The sequence below is a fragment of the Egretta garzetta genome, unplaced genomic scaffold (assembly GCF_000687185.1).
Source record: "Egretta garzetta isolate BGI_Z169 unplaced genomic scaffold, ASM68718v1 scaffold55, whole genome shotgun sequence".
NCBI lineage: Eukaryota > Metazoa > Chordata > Aves > Pelecaniformes > Ardeidae > Egretta > Egretta garzetta.
The window spans coordinates 2,712,003-2,732,252 of record NW_009259863.1 but is presented as its reverse complement, the minus strand read 5'-3'; the positions used below and the strand labels follow the sequence as shown (position 1 = coordinate 2,732,252).

The following is a 20,250-nucleotide window of genomic DNA, read 5'->3' as shown; positions in this document are numbered from 1 at the left end:
ATCTCTTAATGAAACACAGATAAAAGACCTGAAAAAAAATGGCAGAACTGCAGCAAAAATTTAAAGCTAGGTTCCAGAGATGTAGTCCTGTCCTCCCTCTGTAAAGGAGTGACTGTACATGCTACTTTGATATTTTTTAAAACAAATTATGTGTAACAAGACAAAAATAAGTATTTGAGGTATTTGTTTCCAAAGTAGGCAAAACCAGAATCAGGGGAAAAGCAATGCTGCTAGTAGGTCAGCATGTAAACCTGGCTTCAGCTTCTAGGCCAGTGGCATTTTTTAAACATAAAAAATAAGAGCTCACAGGAATAGATTAGTAATCTAGAAGTAAAAAAAATCTTACCACTCAAATGTTTCTAGCTAAGTTAGAAAATAAAGAATTAACATGTCTTGAATCTCACCTGATCTCCAAAAGTTTTTTCAGAATTCCTGTTTTGTAAAAGCATATTTCTTGGATGGCTTTCTGTTTGATTTTTTTTCTCTCACTGATAGTTTTCAGGTAGATTACACAGGGATATTTCTGGCTGTCTAGAAATACAACAAAACCTCTTTCTCCTTGTGTCCTTTTTTCAATGCTGATACATGTAACAGTCATGCTTTAATAGAATATATAGGGGATGGCTTATGTTTTGAGGTGGGGTTTTTTTTCTGCTTTAATAGTGTTCTTTGATACTTCCTTTTAATTTAATTGACTTCTTATATTATATATTGTATCTTATATGTCCAACACTCATCCATTATTGGCAGCCTTACTTTAATGTGTATCACATCAAAAATTCTCTCTACTGTGTCTATCGTGCTAACCTATTTTTTCTGAAAAAGAATAAGAAGGGTTTCTAGTGTAAAGAATTAAGATTTAATGAGGAGAAATAGCTCTTTCATTCCCTCGATAGAGTACACAATTAATTCAGAACAGCACCTCCTTAAAACCGGTAATGGAGACTGATCAAGAAAATTCACTTTTTTGTGTGTGTGTCAAAGCTTATATTTATTTGGCAAGTCTATATAATTTTCAAACATTTAATATTTAAGTACCTGTGAATTTTAATAGAAACCAAATATATGCGGTGAACTATGTTTTTATACAAAAGTACAATATAAACAATAGTGAGAATTAATATATATTTTCTAACTTCTGATAATTACACAGAATTTAACTCAGCTTAACATCTCTGAAAGAAGGATCAGTGAATTATGAAGCTCCCAGTAAAATCAGCACAAGCAGTGGGCAGTGTTGCTGTCCTCCACATCTCAGAGGCATTGCTTGCCTTTCAGAACTCATGTGACACGAATAAGGAGATAAGAGGATGAGCTGCCCTCCAGAGTGTAGTCTTTCACTGGATTAAATAAAGAGCTCTCCAGTGCAATATTCTTATTTTAGAGATAAATCAGATTTGTTACAGAATGTAAGTTCAATTACTTTAAAAGAGAATGGTTTCTGAAGTGCAACATATGGTTAAGTATACATTTCTTCAGGAATACAAAAGTTTTAAAAGTAAAATTCAGGAAGACAAATAAGCAAATAAAATAAAAATACAACAGCTTTTTTTGGGTTGAACCATTTCTTAGAATTTGCTGTTAAGCAACATGTTGGACAGAGAGAAAGCATGTAGACATTAACTTTCATCCATTGTCTATTTTCTAGTTTATCTTTTGTAATTATGAAATATAATATAATTATAAGATCCAAATATGATCCTTCATTTCTTATCAGATAAGAACACCATATGGTACCAGATAAGCTGGAAAAAAACTGAGATTGTTTCTAATAAGAGATAAGTACAAAAAAAAAAGGCAGGTGATTAAAATCCATAAAGCAACAGCTATACACTTTGCAGAAGGTCTGGACAGGCAATTCTGTTGGCTGAAAACATCAAGAATTTTTATACAGTATTTTTACTCCTTACTAATGCAAATAGAGCCATAGAAAATTAACACTGAACAAATGTTAGTTATTTTTCAGTATATTTCAGGATCACAAGTAGACGATTAGTTTGACAGTGATTTGTTGAAGAAGGAAGTTATTTTAGAGAAGGATAGGAACGGGTAAAGACAGAATAAATGAGTGCATGGAAATGTCAAGGGAAAAGAATAAATGCTGTCCCAAATAAGGAAAGTTAATATTGCTAAAAAATTGGCAGTAGAACAAAGACCATTCTGGTTTTTTTCCCATATAAATACACTCCAGATTTTTTTTTTTTAAATCAGAGATTGCCAAAAAACATAGCAGATCATAGTTTCAAAACCTTTAGATCCTTGATTAGAAATTTGAATATATTTAGACATGTATTGGACAAATCACTTATTAATTATCTACTTTCCAGAAAAAGATGTTTTGGACTAAACCATTATTAAACATATAAAAATTATGTTTAGTAGACACAGCATACTAGCTTTGGAATAAGGCCATAGTTTGATTATTATTTTAACTGTTTTTCAAACAGTATGATTTTAAGCATATTGACCAAAATTTTAGGTTCCTATAGCTGTTTTCTGGAAAAGTATGTCTGAAAAGATATGTTAGTTGCATTTCTAATATTAGAAACAGAAGAAGAGAGAGAGGAGCCAGAGACTGCATGAATGTGAAGGACTGAGCAGAGCAACAGGTAGACAAAACCTCCAGCTTCAGAAGTCTGTAAAAAAAGAAAACTGACAGAAAAAATGATAGAAAACTATGTATGTGAGCGTTGGCATGCGTGTTTATATGCCCTCATACCTCACCCCATGCACACATACACATTTTTTTTTCTGGTAACGTGAAAGTATGAGTGTTCCTGCTTACTAACAAATGCTTCATTTCTCAACGTCATGGATTTTCTAAGTTGGATGCATACATTACTAGCTTAATTGTCCTTTAAGGAACTGTCTTCCATAGCTGTTTTGTGAAGCATTGTCTAGGGTAGGTTTGGGGAGATATATTGAAATGAAGTATTGTAATATAAAAATACCGGTAATAATGTCTCTGATCATGCCTGCCACCTTCTGGCCACTTATGTCTGACAGTGTAGAACGGAAATGAGGAATTACTCATTATTAGAATCATAGAATAGTTTGGGCTAGAATGAACCCTTAGAGGTCATCTAGTCCAACCCCCCTGCAATGAGCAGGGACATCTTCAACTCGATCAGGTTGCTTAGAGCCCCATCCAACCTGACCTGAACACTTTCAGGCAGTCACCACCTCTCTGGGCAAGCCTGTTCCAGTTTCACCACCCTCATCGTAAAAATATTCTTCCTTATATCTAGTCTAAATCTACCCTCTTTCAGTTCAAAACCATTACCCCTTGTCTTATTGCAACAGGCCCTGCTAAAATGTCTGTCCCCATCTTTCCTATAGGCAATGAAAGGTATCTATTTTCTACATAAAGGTATAGTTATAACAATGACATTTGTGCGTGTCATTGACAAAAGGATCATATGTACTGAAGAATGTGAGAGATCCCATTTTTAGGGTACATACTGGAAAAAACTGTGGGGCAGAAATCTGGAGCTGCTACACCTCAGTAATAAATTAATAAACCTTAGGCATTTTTTTGTTTGTTTGTGGTGATCTTATTAATTTCTTACTATATGTGAATGGGCTCATATTATCTGCAAGAGGCACTTAAATATGGTAACATATTCCATTAATGTATCAGACAAAAAGAAAAATGCAGAGATGCCAGATATAAGAAGCAGCAAATGAAAAATTAGTCAACAATTGGGGAGTTAAATACTTTATAGAAGAGTATAACTTTGGTGAATTGTGAAATACAGCTATGGTGGTTTTAATAAGCCTTAAAAATAACTGTTTAATATTGAGAGAACAGATGATTCCATTCCATTCTATTACTGCTGTTAAAGTAGTTTTAGAAATGAATAGACTCAAGCTAAAAGCTGTCATAGAGATACTTCTTCACCTGGGGGGTGTGTAATGGGTTATTACAGTATTTCTCAAGACATCACTGTTTTGTGTCTTCTTTTGTTAACAGTAACTCAATGTCTTATTATCCACTTTGAAATAAATAGTGTTGTTTCTGTTAGAAAACTGTCAAAGTTTTAAGTAATCTGTTCTGGTCGGAGGATTGAATTGGCATCATGAATGGGCTGTTAATCGATAGAATTTTTTTTCTCTATTTTTAGCCTCATCAATGACAGTACATTTTTGGAAAAAAGGGATACAGCCAGTAACTTTTTCTTGTTCTATTGCAGGAAAATTTCACTTACTACTGGCAGGAAGCACTATACTGATAAAGATAGGAACATGGGAAAAAAAATGGAACTGTAAAAGAGAAAGTAACTTAGTAAAGCTATTACACCTAATAAGTTCTGATCCTTCCACAAGAGAGAAATTTGCCATGTGCTCTCAATTGTAAGTTTACTTTCTCTTCATCACAGCCTCCCTTAACATCAAACCCTTGCAAGAGATTTTTAATGAACTTTGCAAAGTATTTTGCTCTTCTCATTTGCCCTTTCTTAGCTTCTTGTTTCCTATTTTCACAGTGCTTTTGGATTCCATATTTTTCCTTCTCATACACTTGGTGGTATGCTTCTTTATGCTGCATAGTAGTGCTGGTGTATATTGAATGGTTTTCAATGCCATCATGTGAATTTTCTTCTTCCTTCCCCATTTACTTCTTATCTTTTGTAAAAATTGTCTGTAACTAAAAGGTATTTCTATTTCAAGAAATATATTTAGTCATCATATATTGTTTCTCCTTTTTTAATTTACAAAAATCATACATATTTCAGTCTTTGAGTGCAAAAACTCACTAAATGCTTATTTGTGTAAGAATAATATAATGAAATCCCGCATAAGTAGAAATTGCAGAGCTTTGATTGCTCTTATACATTTATGTCCACTTTTTAACAGATAATAAAGATTAAGTTTAAAAATTAAAATTTTACTGTGCTTCTGGGAACTATATAAACAAACAGAAGGTACGGTTGCCAATCTATTACATAATACACAGTTATGTATTACATCATAACACACACTGTGAATACACACTGTCTGTGCCATTATATGACCACTGTAGGAATGACCTACTGTGTTCTTTTTTACCAGTATTTTCATTCGCATAAATGTCAAAGTGCAAGATTTTCCTTTACATGGAATGTGTATATTTATGTTTGTATTACAAATAAAAACATGTATGGGAACTTAAAACAGAAGTATGACAATTACAAGTGTGGAAACTTAAAACTTCACTGCACTTCCATCTTGTTCTTCTAGTGAAAATAATTAAAGGGACAGGTATGTATATCTTGAAATTTGATTTACATACATTACATATACCATACATAAGTATTTTAACTAACCAATTTCTAAAAGTTTTCTTAAAAGCAGAATAATGTTGCGCTACAAAATTGTGACAGTTCTTCTGACATCGAAAAGATAAAACAGACAAACTGATGTCTTTCTGCTGCCTTGACATTTATAGCTTTTTATTTTGTAAGCAACAAGCAGCAGTGTCACTGCAATTGCCTACAACTGAATGACTGAACTAAATATATACATAAGAAAAACTGAAGCATTTGGCAGAACTAATTCATATAAATTTATGTGTGTTCTTAAAAAAGAAAAGTACAGCCTGCATTGAAAAAAGTTTGTTCAGCCTATCTATATGGCATTAGCAAATGTACAACCTGTTACTCAACTCCTAGAACTGTCTTTAAAGAACTGTATTGCTTCTTAAAGTATGCCCTCCATTAAGTTTACGAACAATAGAGTTATTTAGCAAATATAATAAATATCAGGATAATCTACTTTGATAAGAAAATATTCTGAAAGCATGCATGAAGAGGTTCTTCACATGTGCACATAGATAAATGCATATAGATTGGTGTGCATATCTATAGCTATGCATACATACACATGAGAGTCAGAAGAGACAATGAATACATCATCATCCATCTTGCAGATTGCTTACAAATAGCCCTGATGGCACTATCTAGATGTAAACAAAATTTTGGACACATTTATTTATTACTACTACATAAATGTAGCATTTAAATTAAGCAGCAAAATCAACAAATAAACTCTTTTTCTTCTTTTGCAGGATTATTATAAATTTATTGTGGGTTACTAATTTTTGTTATGCATCAGAAATCTAACTGTAATTAATATGTCCATCAAGGATATCTAGCTTTTTTTGAATCACTCTGGGTTTTTAGTCTTTCTTTTCAAGTCCTTCTGTTCTGATGATGAGCAGGTCAGGGACTCTTTAATTATATCTTTCTCAATTCCAAATAATGAATAATAGTGGGTTTGGGTTTTTTTGTTTGTTTGTTTGTTTTCCTTAACAAAACAGTGACAGAGAAAAGGGGATAAAATACTGAAGGTAAAGGTAGACAACTGTTTTCACATTTTCAGGCTGCAAGCCTGCTGGATGGTATGGGTGATGTTATGTGCAGAAAGGATGGGTTACACATTTGCTTTCTATGTGTCCTATGTCCCAAATGGGGTATTTTTTGCTTAGCCTTGTTATCGTCTTCCCTCTATTGTTCTCTTAGGTTGAGGCTAGGAATGATCAGCATTCTTCTGTTGTATTACCATACTTAAATTTGTCTGATGTTTTTGCTGATACATACACATCATTCTAGTAAACTACCCTCCTATAGTAATGCGTGAGTTTCATGAAGACATAATCATAGAATCATAGAATCGTTTAGGTTGGAAAAGACCTTTAAGATCATCAAGTCCAACTGTTAGTGATTTATTCAATATGTTATTTCATAGATCTTAGGAAGCTAAACTAAGTGACACCCTTTCCTGTACCAGGCTTAAATAGCTTGGTGTAAATGTTAGTGGGGAGAAGAGAGGAAGAACAGGTTAATCATTACACTGCAAAGTGAAAAAGCAAAGAACAGCCTAGGAAGATTATTTTTTCTACTTCCTTATTTTGAAAATACTTCAGAATACTTCTCAATTATTTTCTTTATGAAAGAGGGCTCCCATAAGTTGTGCCAATTTTAGAATTGTCATCTTCTTCTGCTAGGCCTTTTATGACTAAAATATTACACATAATGTAATAAACAATTGAAGCCTTTAACTAATTTTGTAAAGGCTTCCACAAAAAAATGAAATGAACAATCAGACCTTCTATGATAGCAAATGGCTGGACATTGTCAGGAAGCTCGCTGTTAGAAAAACATCTAAATATAACAAGATTCTCAAAAACACAGACAAATTACTAGACTTACAAAAAATATATTTAACATTTCACAAATATCAGAGAAAAATTAATGCTAGCATATGCATCAGCTATAAATGTAAGGAGGAACTCCTGGGAGGGACCCCGAATGGCGTTGCCTGTCACTCATTGTTTCCAGGTACTGCTTTTGCAAGAGTCAGGTGTGTGGCAGGTCCTGGGGAGCCATCTGCATAAGCTCTGCTTCTCCAACGGCTCTGACTATCGTGGACCTCAGCCCTCTTCCTGGAGGAAGAGTCAGAATTGATATCTCATGGATGTGACTGACTACAGAAGTTTCAGTATAAAGACTTTGCAAAAGAGCTAAGATGATGTGAATGTATCAACCTCTATTTCCCTAAAATATTGGGTACACTGTAGTCTTTTGCTATATGAATACTCAAAGCATCTTCTGTAATTGGTAGACTGCCAAATAGCATTTCTACACATGATTAGATGGACTTGTTTAGAAAGAACACTATCCCAGTATAAGTTAGGATGTTAGAGGTATAACAAAAACGTGTGACTTACAAATTGTATAAATGAATTGCAACTTGGAGCAAGAAACTGGTAAATAGGAATCTTAAACTATACATCAGGTAATCTTTTTGGTAAGCTGAGCAACAGCTTCATGTAAAAAACGCTAGACTTTCTTATCAGGCAAGTTTGAAATCAAAGCAAAAAATAATCATTACAAATTCTGTGTTAAAAGTGATTGTGCAGTAGCAGCGTGAAGGACTGAATGATTTCCTAAACATTTCCCATCTGTAATCTTGATGATTCACTTAATTTTTTGAGTCACAGCATGCAGCGCTTTCTCCTAAGGCCTCTTCCTGGAGTGAAAACTTTCATGTATAAGCTTCTACTTCATAATAAGGGTTGCTAGAAATGTTTCAAAGAAAGTACAGTCTTATTTCATGGTACAGTAAACTTTAATAACAGTGAACCTCCCCAAAAGGAAGAATTTGATTTACAATTTTTCTGTATGTGAGTTTACTCTTAATCAGAAGTACTGCACCTTTGATTCAGTGTATTAAGTTGAACAAAAATTGATTCTAGGTTGAATTCATCATTCCAAGCATCTCAGTTGACAGGATTTTCTGCTTCAAAATCAGTCTACTTCAGCAATCATGCTAATCATCCACTAATCCCACTGAAAAAACAAATATTTATGTATTCATTTAGGTGTAGCAGGGATAATGCATCACTGAGGCATGAATGGGGATGGGAAAGAAGCTGTGTAGTAGATGTAAGGCTCTGTAAAAGACAAAAACATGAGAATGTCCTGGAAGAACCTAAGAAACACCCTGTGTGGTCAGTGCAATTGTGCATCTAGCCTAGAATTGTCTGAGAGCAGAAAAAGAGAAGCTGTTCAGGGAGAGCATATTAGCTTAGCTGCTTCCACCAGTCTGTTCCCTTTGAAACCTCCAAGCATTCAGGTGGATTATAGAAGTCAGAGGATCCGACAGTATCCACAGCCCTTTTGGTTGTGAATTTTTCTAATCCCTTACCAAATTTTCTAAATGAATTCTCCAGCTACATCACATTCTGTGGTAACAAATTAAGAAATGTAATGTCATCTGTTAAAAGTTCTTGTATGTGTTTTAGTCCAAAATCCCATTAGGTTCTTCAAGTGCCTTTTTGCTTCTTGTGAACAGGCTTCAGTGAACAACAGTTCTGCTTTCAGTTTTTTTTTCTTTTCTTCTACAAATTTAAAGGGTCCTTCTTTTGTAACAGGGCAGTAGCTCTATTCCATTGACCACTTTTGTTTTCTTTCTGAATACATTCTACAAATCCAGCATCTTCTAGATTAGTATTTCCTTTAATATCAGATTGCCCAGGGAGAAGTTATAAGCTTTAAAAAGTGCCTCCTCACTTCTTCCTCAAACTGTGCTTCTCTACGTTACCATTTCAAGGCAAGTTTTCCAGATGACAGGCTACTGTTGTAATAAACTTTTTACTACACCGCTATAGTGCTTGTTTTTCACTTTTTTCCCCTTGTTAAAATTCTGTATAGATATGAAGCCATTTCCTAGTGGGAGACTAAATTAACACATGGGAAAAAATGGTATTTGAGAAGTTTTTAAATATTCATACAAATCCTGGCTTTGGAAAAGCATTGCATATAAACAAACACATTTTTCAGCTACAAAGTTGATTGATAAAAGGTGACACCGTAATGAAGATTATGGTAAACTTTTAGGCATAGCTGAAATGCTTGCAGTCTTAAAGATTGTGTATGTAGGCACAGGTAGTTCAATTCAAATTCAACTTTAAGTATTACATTTGTGAAATATACATAAAATTGGGCAAAGATTCCTTATTTAGTAATGGAACCACAAGAAAATTTGTTGGAAATGACTTCTTGAGGCCTTCTAGTTTAATCTTCACTGAGAGCAAGACCAGCTATGTCAGGTAGTTCAGGGAACTGTCCTGTCAAGATCTGAATATGTCTCCAAGAACAGGGATTCTACGAGCTTTCCAGACAACTTGTTCCAGTTGTTAACCACCTTCATAGTGTTATCCCCCGCAACATGTAATCAGAATTCTCCTGCATTCCAACTTGCGTCCATTGCCTCTTCCCCTGCCACAATTTTCACCTCTGAGAAAAGCCTTGTTCTGTCTTGTCTGTATCCTCCCATGAGGTAGTTGTAAACCCCAATAAAATCTTCTCTTAGCCTTTTCTTCAGGCTGAACAAGTCCAATTACCTCAGCCTCTCTTTGTACAACAGGTTCTCCAGGCCTCTGGCCATCTTCATGGCCCTTTGCTGGACTTGCTCCAGTATGGCAATGTCCTTCTTCTGGTGGAGAATGCAAAACTTAGGCACAGTCCTTCAGATGCAGTTTCACAAGTCATGAGTAGAAAAATAATAATCTCCAGACTTGCTAGCTACACTCTTCCTAATGCAGCCCAGGATGCTTTGCTACCTCTGAATTTCCTTGGAATGTAACCCATTGTCCAGGTCACTAATAAAAACACTAGACAGATTTGATTCCAGTATCAAATAATGATGAGTGTCACTAGTTACCAACTGCCAGCTAGGCTCTGTGCTGCTTACCACAAATCCTTTAACTATGGTGGTCCAGCCAATTTTCAGCCCATCTTGCTTTCTACTTTTCCAGCCTGTATACCTCATTTTGACAACAGCATCATGCAGGAAGGTCATGTGAAAAGCCTTGCTAAAGTCAATTGCATCACTACTCTCAATTTAGCCACAGAGCTATCTGTTTCATGATAGATGGCTACCAGCCTGTTTAGGCACAATTCACTCTTGGTAAATCCATCATGACTGTTTCCACCTGTCTTTCATGTTCTTGCACACATCTTCCAGGAACATTTGTTCTATAATCTCAGGGATTCAGGTTAGGCTGATTTTCCTGTAGTTATCTGAATCCTCCTCATTAAGATGGGTTTGCCTTTGCCTTTCTCCAGTCATCAGAAGCCTCCCCTAATCAGTATGACTATTCAAAGATAATAGACAGCAGTCTCACAACGATGCCAGCCAAGATCCCTCAGCACCTATGGATGCATCTCATCAGGTCCCACAAACTTACATATGCCTAATTTGCTTCAGTCCTTCCTAATTATTTTCCTCTGCCACGCGTAATGCTTTACTTCCACAGGTTATGTCTCTAGGCAGAGCAATCTGGGAGTCACCTGAGGGTGAATTTATCAGTAATCAGAAGCAGGGAAGCCATTAATGACCTCTCTCTTTTCCATACCCTTTGACACTACATGCGCATCATTCATCAATGGGCCCATGTTTTCTTCATCCTTCTGCCCCACCTGCTCAGCTTCTGCACGTTGGAAAGGACCCTTACTGTGTTTGAGGTTTTCCTGGGGTCCTTTGCTCTCTGAGGGTAGGGATCCAGTCAAGCAGATTGCTCAAATAAAATGAGCTCTCCTTAAATTCAAGGCTGTGATTCTTCTGCTTTTGTCTTCTCACAAGGTTTTTAACTCCGTCACTGGGGGCAAGGCTGCTTTACATCCCTCACCAGTTTTTCCTTGTTTGTAAGCAACAAGTCCAGCGGAAAATTTCCCCTATCATCTGGTTGATCACCTGTACCAAAATTGTTTCTCAACACTGCAGATGTCTCCTGGGTTGCTTGTGTCCAGTCCTATTAAACAACCAGCAAAGGCTGTGGTCACTGAAGTTGAGTATGAGGGCCTATGATGGTGAGACTTCTTCAAGATGTTTAAAGAAGGCTTAATTTATTTCCTCTTCTTGATCAGGTGGTCTGTGGCAGCTTTTTGGGTTTGCCCACTAATCCTTACCCATAACCTCTTGATTGGCCCATTTATTCCAAAGCAAAACTCAGTATATCTGAGGCTATCCTTTGCATAGCATGAAACCCCTCCTTCTCACCTTCTCAGTTCATCTTTCTTAAAGACCCGGTATTCTTCCACTACAGCACTGTGTTGCCTATCCCTCTCTAAATCCCATGAGATCATTGCTGTGCAACTGCACACACACTTCTAGTTCCTCTTGTTTGCATCACATGCTGCATGCATTTCTGCATATGTACTGAAGAAGGATGCCCACAGTCATGCTGCTTTCACAAGTGTGAGAGCCTCCCCCACTATTTTGTCTGCTAGACACTTTCTCTTTGCCTTCATGTTGTAGTTTAACCCCAGCTGGCAACTATCACCACACAGCCGCTTGCTCACGCTCCCCCCACCCTGCCCCGGTGAGATTGGGGAGAGAATTGGAAATCCGTGGGTGGAGATAAAGACAGTTTAATAAAACAGCAGAGGATAATAATAACAATAATAATGATGATGATGATGATAAAAGAATATACAAAGCAAGTGATGCACAATGCGATTGCTCACCACTGGCTGACTGATGCCCAGCCTGTCCCCAAGCAGCGATTGCTGTCCCCCAGCCAACTCTCCCCAATTTATACACTGGTATGGAATAGCCCTTTGGCCAGTTTGGGGTCAGCTGTCTGGTTGTGCCCCTTCCCAGCTTCTTGTGAACCTGACAGAGCAGGGAAGCTGAAAAAGTTCTTGACTGGTGTAAGCACTGCTCAGCAACAACTAAAATATCAGTGTGTTATCAACATTCTTCACATAATAAATTCAAAACACAGCACTATGCCAGCTACTAGGAAGAAAATTAACTCTATCCCAGCTGAAACCAGGACACTTCTCTTCCTGTTAAGAAAATCCTCCTGTTGTGTATCCAGTTTAAAGCCATCTCATCAGCGTAGGAAGCCTGTTGCCAAAAATGCTCTTATTCCACTTTGTCAGCCACATCTCTTACCAGTAGTTCTTCAAAAAGGGTACTAAAAGCTAAAGGTCTGTCTGCAATACCAGCCAGGCAGCCAAACATTCACGCACATGAAATGCCCAAACCTACCTAAGTCTTTGACTTTCTCTGAAAATACTGAGGAAAACACCACATGGTCCCCCAGGCCCTTCTTCACTTTTCCTAGTGCTCTGTAATCACTCTGCAATTTGTTCCAGGACCACCTTGGTAGCATTGTTGATTCTCATTTGGGTGGGAAATCAGAGGTAGAGGTCTGAGGGCAAGATGAACACCAGCAGTCTCTCCAAAGGATCTGAGATCCAAGCCCCTAACAAGGAGGAAGTCCTCCAAGAAAGTAAGACAGGTAAGCGGATGCATTCCTTCATCCCCTGCAGAAGGAAACCCCTTCTATTACCCACCACTTGTGCTTGGTGCAGGCAGTTGGTTCAGGTTCCACTGGCCTCAGTGCCTTCTCTGATAGATATTTGTCCTTACCTATTCTCAGGGCACTGTGCCTGTTCAGTAACTGCAGGTATGCAGTCAAAGAAATAATATTCCTTCTGTTGCTAGAGTCATAAGTTTCCAGCATCCCCCTACAGTCATAGGCTTTGTAGTTTAAAAAGTAAAACTAACCTATTACATCAACATATAAGAATCCAGTCTTAACAAATTAGCTATGGCAATTAATAATAATAACAACAATAAAAAAGACAAAACTTAGATATTCTGCATCCTGAAAGTCTATCAGGAGACAGGTCTTAAAGAGATTGTATGTATATGTATATACATATATAATACACACATGCATACATTTCTCTATATACTAATACTCATATGTATTTATGCATATATTCCAGTTATTTTTAAGCACATACACCATGATTTAGTGGCAGTGATAGCTGTGAATGCTGATTTTATGTTTCACACTTCAATAAATTTCAAGCTATTTATACATTAAATAGCTTGTATAGATTTTTAAATCATAGAACCATAGAGTCATTTAGGTTGGTAAAGACTTTTAAGATCATCAAATCCAGCTGTTAACCTAACCCTACCATCCCACCACTAAACCATGTCCCTAAGTGCCTCATCTGCTTGTCTTTTAAGTACCACCAGGGGTATTTATATAATCTTTTATATAAAAACATATAGAATCCTTATAGGTACACAATAATTTTAAATGCTTCTTTTTCCCATCCATTATAAGCAAATATTTCTGTCCAAACATAAGCTTAATCTACTGCTGTATTGCTAACTTGACGTGATGGAACAAGGTTTAATGCAATGTAAGTGACCTAAGAGCATGAAAAAACTGCCGCTGAAAAAGTACTATCATTTCATGGTTTACCTGCTACTTTCCAATCAGATGATGACTAGCTGACCCACAATAAAGATAGCAGGAAAACAAAAATCAACAATTAGTTATACTATACAAGTATCATATTTTTAAATTAGCTGGTTATATTAAAAGATATTACATTCCAATGTATAGAAGCTGGCCCATAGCACCAATCTGACTCTATAGAGAAAAAGCCACGCTGAAGCATATACATTCATATCATATAAAAATCATATATGCCATATGAAAACAGAAAAGTTAGTCTGATATTATTGATTCAGATATTAATCACTTCTCTCATCACTGCAAGCAACCCTTATGACAACTACTGTATAAATTCTCCCCCTTTTTTTCTTCAGTGTAAAATAAGAAATGTAAAATATAACTTTTGCTAGTAGAAAAGAGGAAAACAAAATCATTCTACATTCATGGAAGGAAGAAAATCAACTTTTGCAAAGATTTAGAAATGCAGGATTCCTCAAAGATTCTGGGATGTATACCACTGACAGTGCTGGTTGATTTCTAAGACTCTTCATTCATCAGTTTGCAAGGCAGGGTTTCTGGTACACAAGCTATGTTTTGTAAACAAATTCTGCTGACACTGGCTGCATAGCAATTGTAAAGTATGCCTGAAGAATACCTGCTCAGTCCTTTCTTTTCAAGTAAAATAAATGACTACTTAGTTGTGTGCCTATGAAAAACCATATTTCTTTCTTGAATATCACAGAACATTTCTCACCTAAATATCACCTGACTTCTTACCTGGCAAACAGCTACAGTAAAATTCACCGATCAAATCATGGCAATGGCCTCCATTTTTGCAGGGCTTGAAGGAACATTCATGAATATCTGTGGAACAGTTTTTGTCTGACAGAAAAGAAAATGAAACATTAAAACTATAAATCATTCTGGGTTTGGGAAAGCAGAAAAGCTACTTCACAGTACAAGTGACAACTGCATAATTTCACTTTTCCAGGTTGGAAACACTATTTTATTTCTGCTTGACAGCTTTAAAGCTAGAGATAGTCATAGATCACAGCTGTTAGTTAACAAATTAAATATTTTAAAGGAATAAGTATGAGCTACATTTGCAAATACATTCTTTGTGTATTCTAGCATTACATCTCAACACCATAATTACTAGAATTATATGCCACAATTTTAAAACTATTTTAGAGATTTAATAAACTCAGGAACAATAATAAGGAAAATATTTCTCAAGGTTGCTTCCATGTTTAGATGAATAGAGCCACTTCTCAAATCCCAACAGAAAACCACAAATTCACTCAGCTGTTTCGTCATTTTTCATCTTTTAAAGAGATTTAATTGAGCTGCTATTCAAATTAATTCAAACCAATTCAAATATGAAACAACAAAAATACAGGAGAACATGCAGAAGATGTATAGAGGAGAATATTTAGAAGATGATATAATAGGTGGCTTATGAAAACAATTAACTCATTGGGCATACCAAAAAAATTCCACAGTCCCTCATCTCTCTATTGTGTACTGCATTCATTTAGAGCAAGCTCTAGCCTGGTATAAATTATAGTGGGATCTTTCTGATTCAAAATCAAGGGACTACTGTAGAGATTAAGAGCTCCTATGAATACTAGGACCTATTCCAGTGACAGAGAAGGAAAACTGTAGCTGTCACTGATGTAAGTGAGCAAAATGGTCATTGGTATTCTATCCAGAATCCATTTTGGAAAGTAATTATCATTCAAAAATACAAAAATTTTTGAATGTGCTATTGGCAATTTTTTCATGCAATAGTGGAAAAGTCAACTACAAACAGATTTTCTAGGATTTGATTCTAAGTAAAAGGTAAGAGTAATCTCCAGATATGAAGAAATGAATGTGAAGAACTTGGGTGAGATCAATCAAGACCCATAGGAAGGGAGAAAAGAGGGTGGTGAACAACATAAACCCGAAGGAATTCAGAAAATTGCAAAGAATGCAAAAAATTTCTGATGTGAAACCTGATGAGAGGAGGCTGAACTAAAACAAAAAGATGAATAAGGAAATTACTGCTTTCTTTAAGTACACCAGGACAAACTGTCTTTTTGTGGGGCAAAAGACACTGGGTATTAGGAGACCAACTTGGCATTTCATGTTTTTCAAAGGATGGAAATGCCTAAATTACAAAAAGTAGGTCAGATTACTAAGAATAACCTAAGACGTACAGCATAAATATGTAGGCATGAAATCAGACCAGCAAAGGTGCCAAATAAGATGTAACTATCATGGGATGGTCAGGGTAACAAGAAATCATTCTGTAAGTACTTCAGCATTAAAGATGAAGGAAAGGTATGGCTTGCCATTCAATGGAGAAGGATGGCTACTGATAGTGGTAATCATGTTGAATTGTTCTTCTTTTGCTTCAATTGCCAGTAAAAAGGTCAGCTGCAAGCAGATCATTATCATAATTGATACCTATGATTAAAGGGCAAAACTTCAGTGTTGAATAGAGAAGGCAGGCTGGAGAATTGTCAGATGAGTTAGGTGTTCAGATAGGCTGGTCTGATGAACTTCACCCTTGGGTACTTCAAGAGCTGGCTGATAAAACCTCAATAGTTTTCCTTTGTGAACTCGTGGAAGATCGGTAAAGTACCTGAAGACTCAAAAATTCAGCCTTTAAAAAGGAGTAAAAGACAGAGACATGAAATTACAGATCCATTTGTGTAATTTCCTGGAGGAAATATGGGGAAAAGTTACTAAATTGATTGCTTGTAAGAACCTATAAATACAAAACAATGTATTAAAAATGAGCCTTATATAAGCAAAACAATTCCCTTCTACGCCAGCTACAGGCCTTGTGGGTAAAAAAAAAAAAAAAAAAAAAAAAAAAGTAGTATGTCATATTCCTTGACTTCAGTAATGTTTCTAATGCTATCTTGTGTGAAATCCTAATAATTGGACTAGATATGAACTACAAGAGAGTATCATCAGATGAGTAAAAATTGTTGGAAAGCCATATTCATACATTAGTTATTAGTCAGTTTACTACCAAAATCGATGAACGAATTGCACAGATTTTGAAAGACGTCTGCTGTCCATCTAGTTCCACTCAATTTTTTCAGCAACAGTCTGGATGGTGGACAACAGAGTAAGATTTTGATGGCAACACAAAAAGGTACATTAGAGGACAGGATTAGAAGCCTTCATAATTTTTGACAAATTTGAGATACAATTTGAAATAACAAATGTTATCCAATTAGAACAAGTAGAAGGTATAATAATACAGCAAGTCACCAAATCAAATATTGTGCTGGGATATGTAAAAAGGAACATAGCCAGTTAGAAGCATGAAGAAATCCCTCCATTCTCATCTAGATGGAGTAAAGCTGCATTTGGAATGTTTTACACTGTGCAGCGAGCTGCATTCAGGAACTATGCGGACCAGATGAAGACAGTCCAGATGAGCATGACAAGAATGACGAAGAACTCAAAAGCATGAGTTCTTAGGAAGAACAAAATGAATGGGGCTGTAAAGCTTAAATAAGGAAGATTTGAATAGAAATGTGATGACAGTCATAAAGTAAGAAAAGGCTTTTGCAAATGTCTTTAGTTCTCCATGTTCGTAGCAGACAGGATAAGAAGTAATGCATTTAAACTGCAATGAAAGTCAAATTAAATGTTAAGGAACTCCTTCTAATGGTTAGTATAATAACACACTGTAAAGATTGCCTGAAGAAAACAAGGAGTGGTGTTGGACTTCTTAAAGGTGAGATAAACATAATAGGAATGACACAATACAGTATATGTTTTCTGCTGGGCTGAGGATGGAATAGATGATCTTTAGTGTTTTATTCTAGCGCTATGATTATATAATTTACAGTTGATATATAATTATATAAATTACACTGTTTATAACACAGAAGGTTCAAAGGCTTTTATGTTCGTGTAGTGAGTTGGATTGTCTGGAAATTTGCTATTCCTTATGGTAGGGTAAAGCAGGACAAGTATTCCACATCTATGGTCATGTAAGGAAAGACCAGGAGTCATCCATATCAAAAAGTCTAGGAAATTTAAAATAAGATAGGAAAGGTCTTAAGTTACTTGGTGTATGATAACAGAGCTCCCACTTTGCAACCTAGTGCTTCTATCCAAATCTGTATCTCCATTCTGTCTCTCCATTAAAACACACTTCTATATTAGTCAGATAAGACAGAGGTGAGTCCACGCATGCAGTAGCCAAAGAAGCAGAGGACACTCAGGGTGCTGTAAAAATGTTAACGCTAGCAGGCAGAAGCAAACACATTCTTCATGCACACCGTAAGTGTACATGTTTAAAAATACAGAGGGAAAATCTGACTCTTACAAAGAGAGCAGTACAGCTTTTGGCACATTCAACCTATATTCACCACTCAAGTCTTTCTCATGCGAAAATCATAGAGACAAATTAGCCACTTCATACTTCCCTGAACCTCTTTTTCTGTAGGTGAATGTGAAAAGCTCTTACTCTCTTATTTCAATGCTGACTTTTAAACAAACTCCATTTCTACTCTCACTTCCTTTCCTGTATCTCCTTGCTGCAAGAGAGCAAGGATATGCACTAACTGAAATCTTGTGATAACTTTTGTTTAGTTAAACAGTACATTTTTCAGTGTACTGCAGGTCACTTCTGGTCACTTGCAGCTGCCAGATACAAGCAAAGAAAAAGATATGCAGGTTATAACTACTGAACTGTAGCTGAACTGTATGTGAGGAAACAACAAAGGTGATCTGAAAAGGACTGCTGAAGGCCTCAGTATATGAGTGCTATTGCAGTGCTGTGACCAAAAAAAAAAAAAAATTCTCAGATGTATTTAAAAAAACCAGGAAGGAATATTGATGTGTAAAATACCTCTGCATAAAACATTGGCTAAAATATTCCATATTTAAAAATAAGTGGGAAGGATGCAGGAAAAGCTGCACAATTTATTTAACAACTGAAGAAAGCATGCTGTCGGCAAAGGCTTAAAGAGCTCCATCTGTTTCATTTAGAACAAACAAAAACAAGAAGTGACTTGATTACAGTGTATAAGTGTCTTTACAAAGAGAAAATACTTGGGTAGTAAGAGGCTTTTTCATTTTGTGTAGAAAAGGTAATGAATCTCAATAGCTCGAAGTTGAAGACAAAATTTTAAATAAAATATTTAATATAAACTTCTAAATCTGATGGTGATTACTGCTAGAAAAAATGCCTGTAAAATTCTGGCTTCTCTTCATGCATTCAAATCAGGATTGAACATTTTTGGATTCAATGGTGTGCTTTAATTAAAACTAAGTAATTAGGTTCAGTACAAGGTAGTTAATGGGCAACATTAACTGCCTTCTGGTATACAGACCTAATGTAGAGCATACAACCAGCAACCTATGGGTTGTTAGAAAACTTCCAGAATGAATTCACTCATCCTGTAGCCTTCTGTGGGTCTTTCCTGGGAAAACATCAAGATAATTCTGAGAGCCAGATATATTTCTCTGACAGCAATAGCCCACCCACCCCAAGGCAGCCAGGCCCTCTAGCATCATTGTCATCATGTGGAATGTGTATGGCCTGTCCTTGGAGGTCCAAGAGGTTCTTGGGAAAAGTGGCTGTCACGTGCTGCTCTGCTGTTACGAGAGCAAACAATCCATGCAATTCTGTTTCTTGCCTGACTGCAAAAATATCAAGGAAAAAAATCTTATAAAAGCTGTATAAACAGCTTTAAAACCAGCACTCTGCATTTAACACTTTCCCCCTCCTGCCTCAAGATTCCTCAGATCTGGGCAAGCAGTAGTCTCTAGTCAACCTACAGTTTAAGTGAAGTGAGCCAAGCTGTGGGGTAGTGTCCCAATTATCACCACTGCAGCCCAGTACATATGGCATTGCTAGCATCAGGCTACAGGTTTGGTGTCAAGCTAACACCAGAGGCCTCAGGACTTGTCTAGTGGCCAGATGGATCTTGCCTCATTTGTTTTAGTTTTCTTTGATTTTGTACAATTGCATCATGTTATGCTTATTTTTAATAAGATGTAGGCAGGAATAACAAGTCATTAACTAATTATGACCCTAGAGTAAGGCTGCAGTGTGAAGGAGCACAGGGGAGAGAGCAGGGGCCTTGAAGATGCATTTATAGTATGGTACTGGCTATTAACAGCTCACCTGTGGCCAGTTACTGGTAGCGAAGCAAACATAAGAGCTGGACAAAAAGAGTTCTGGGGATAAAAAAAACAGACAAAGAACAAATGCCTAACATATGTAAAATGCCTCAAATATAGCAAAATCAGTAGTTATAGGGAGTTGCAGAACTGAGAAAGAGAAAGGTGTTAAAAAAAAAAAAAAGAAAAAATCAAGATGAAGAAAAAGGCCAATAAGTGAAGAAGTCAACTGTGTTACTGAAGATGGCACCGAATATGGCTACTACTTAGTGTGGTCACACTAAAACTGGTAGTGTCACACCTTTTTTAGTATGGCCCAAAGGTAAATTCTTTCACTTGTTAAAAGCACAGCCCGGTAT

General features: G+C 36.3%; 1 protein-coding gene across 1 annotated transcript in view; it reads right to left on the bottom strand.

The window, feature by feature from the left end:
• Window positions 1–20,250, bottom strand: part of EYS (eyes shut homolog) — a 904,272-nt gene that overhangs the window by 634,208 nt on the left and 249,814 nt on the right. The window contains exon 13 of the mRNA XM_035895612.1: window positions 14,528–14,632. Within this exon, the coding sequence (XP_035751505.1) occupies window positions 14,528–14,632 (105 nt within the window). The remainder of the gene's footprint in view (window positions 1–14,527; window positions 14,633–20,250) is intronic.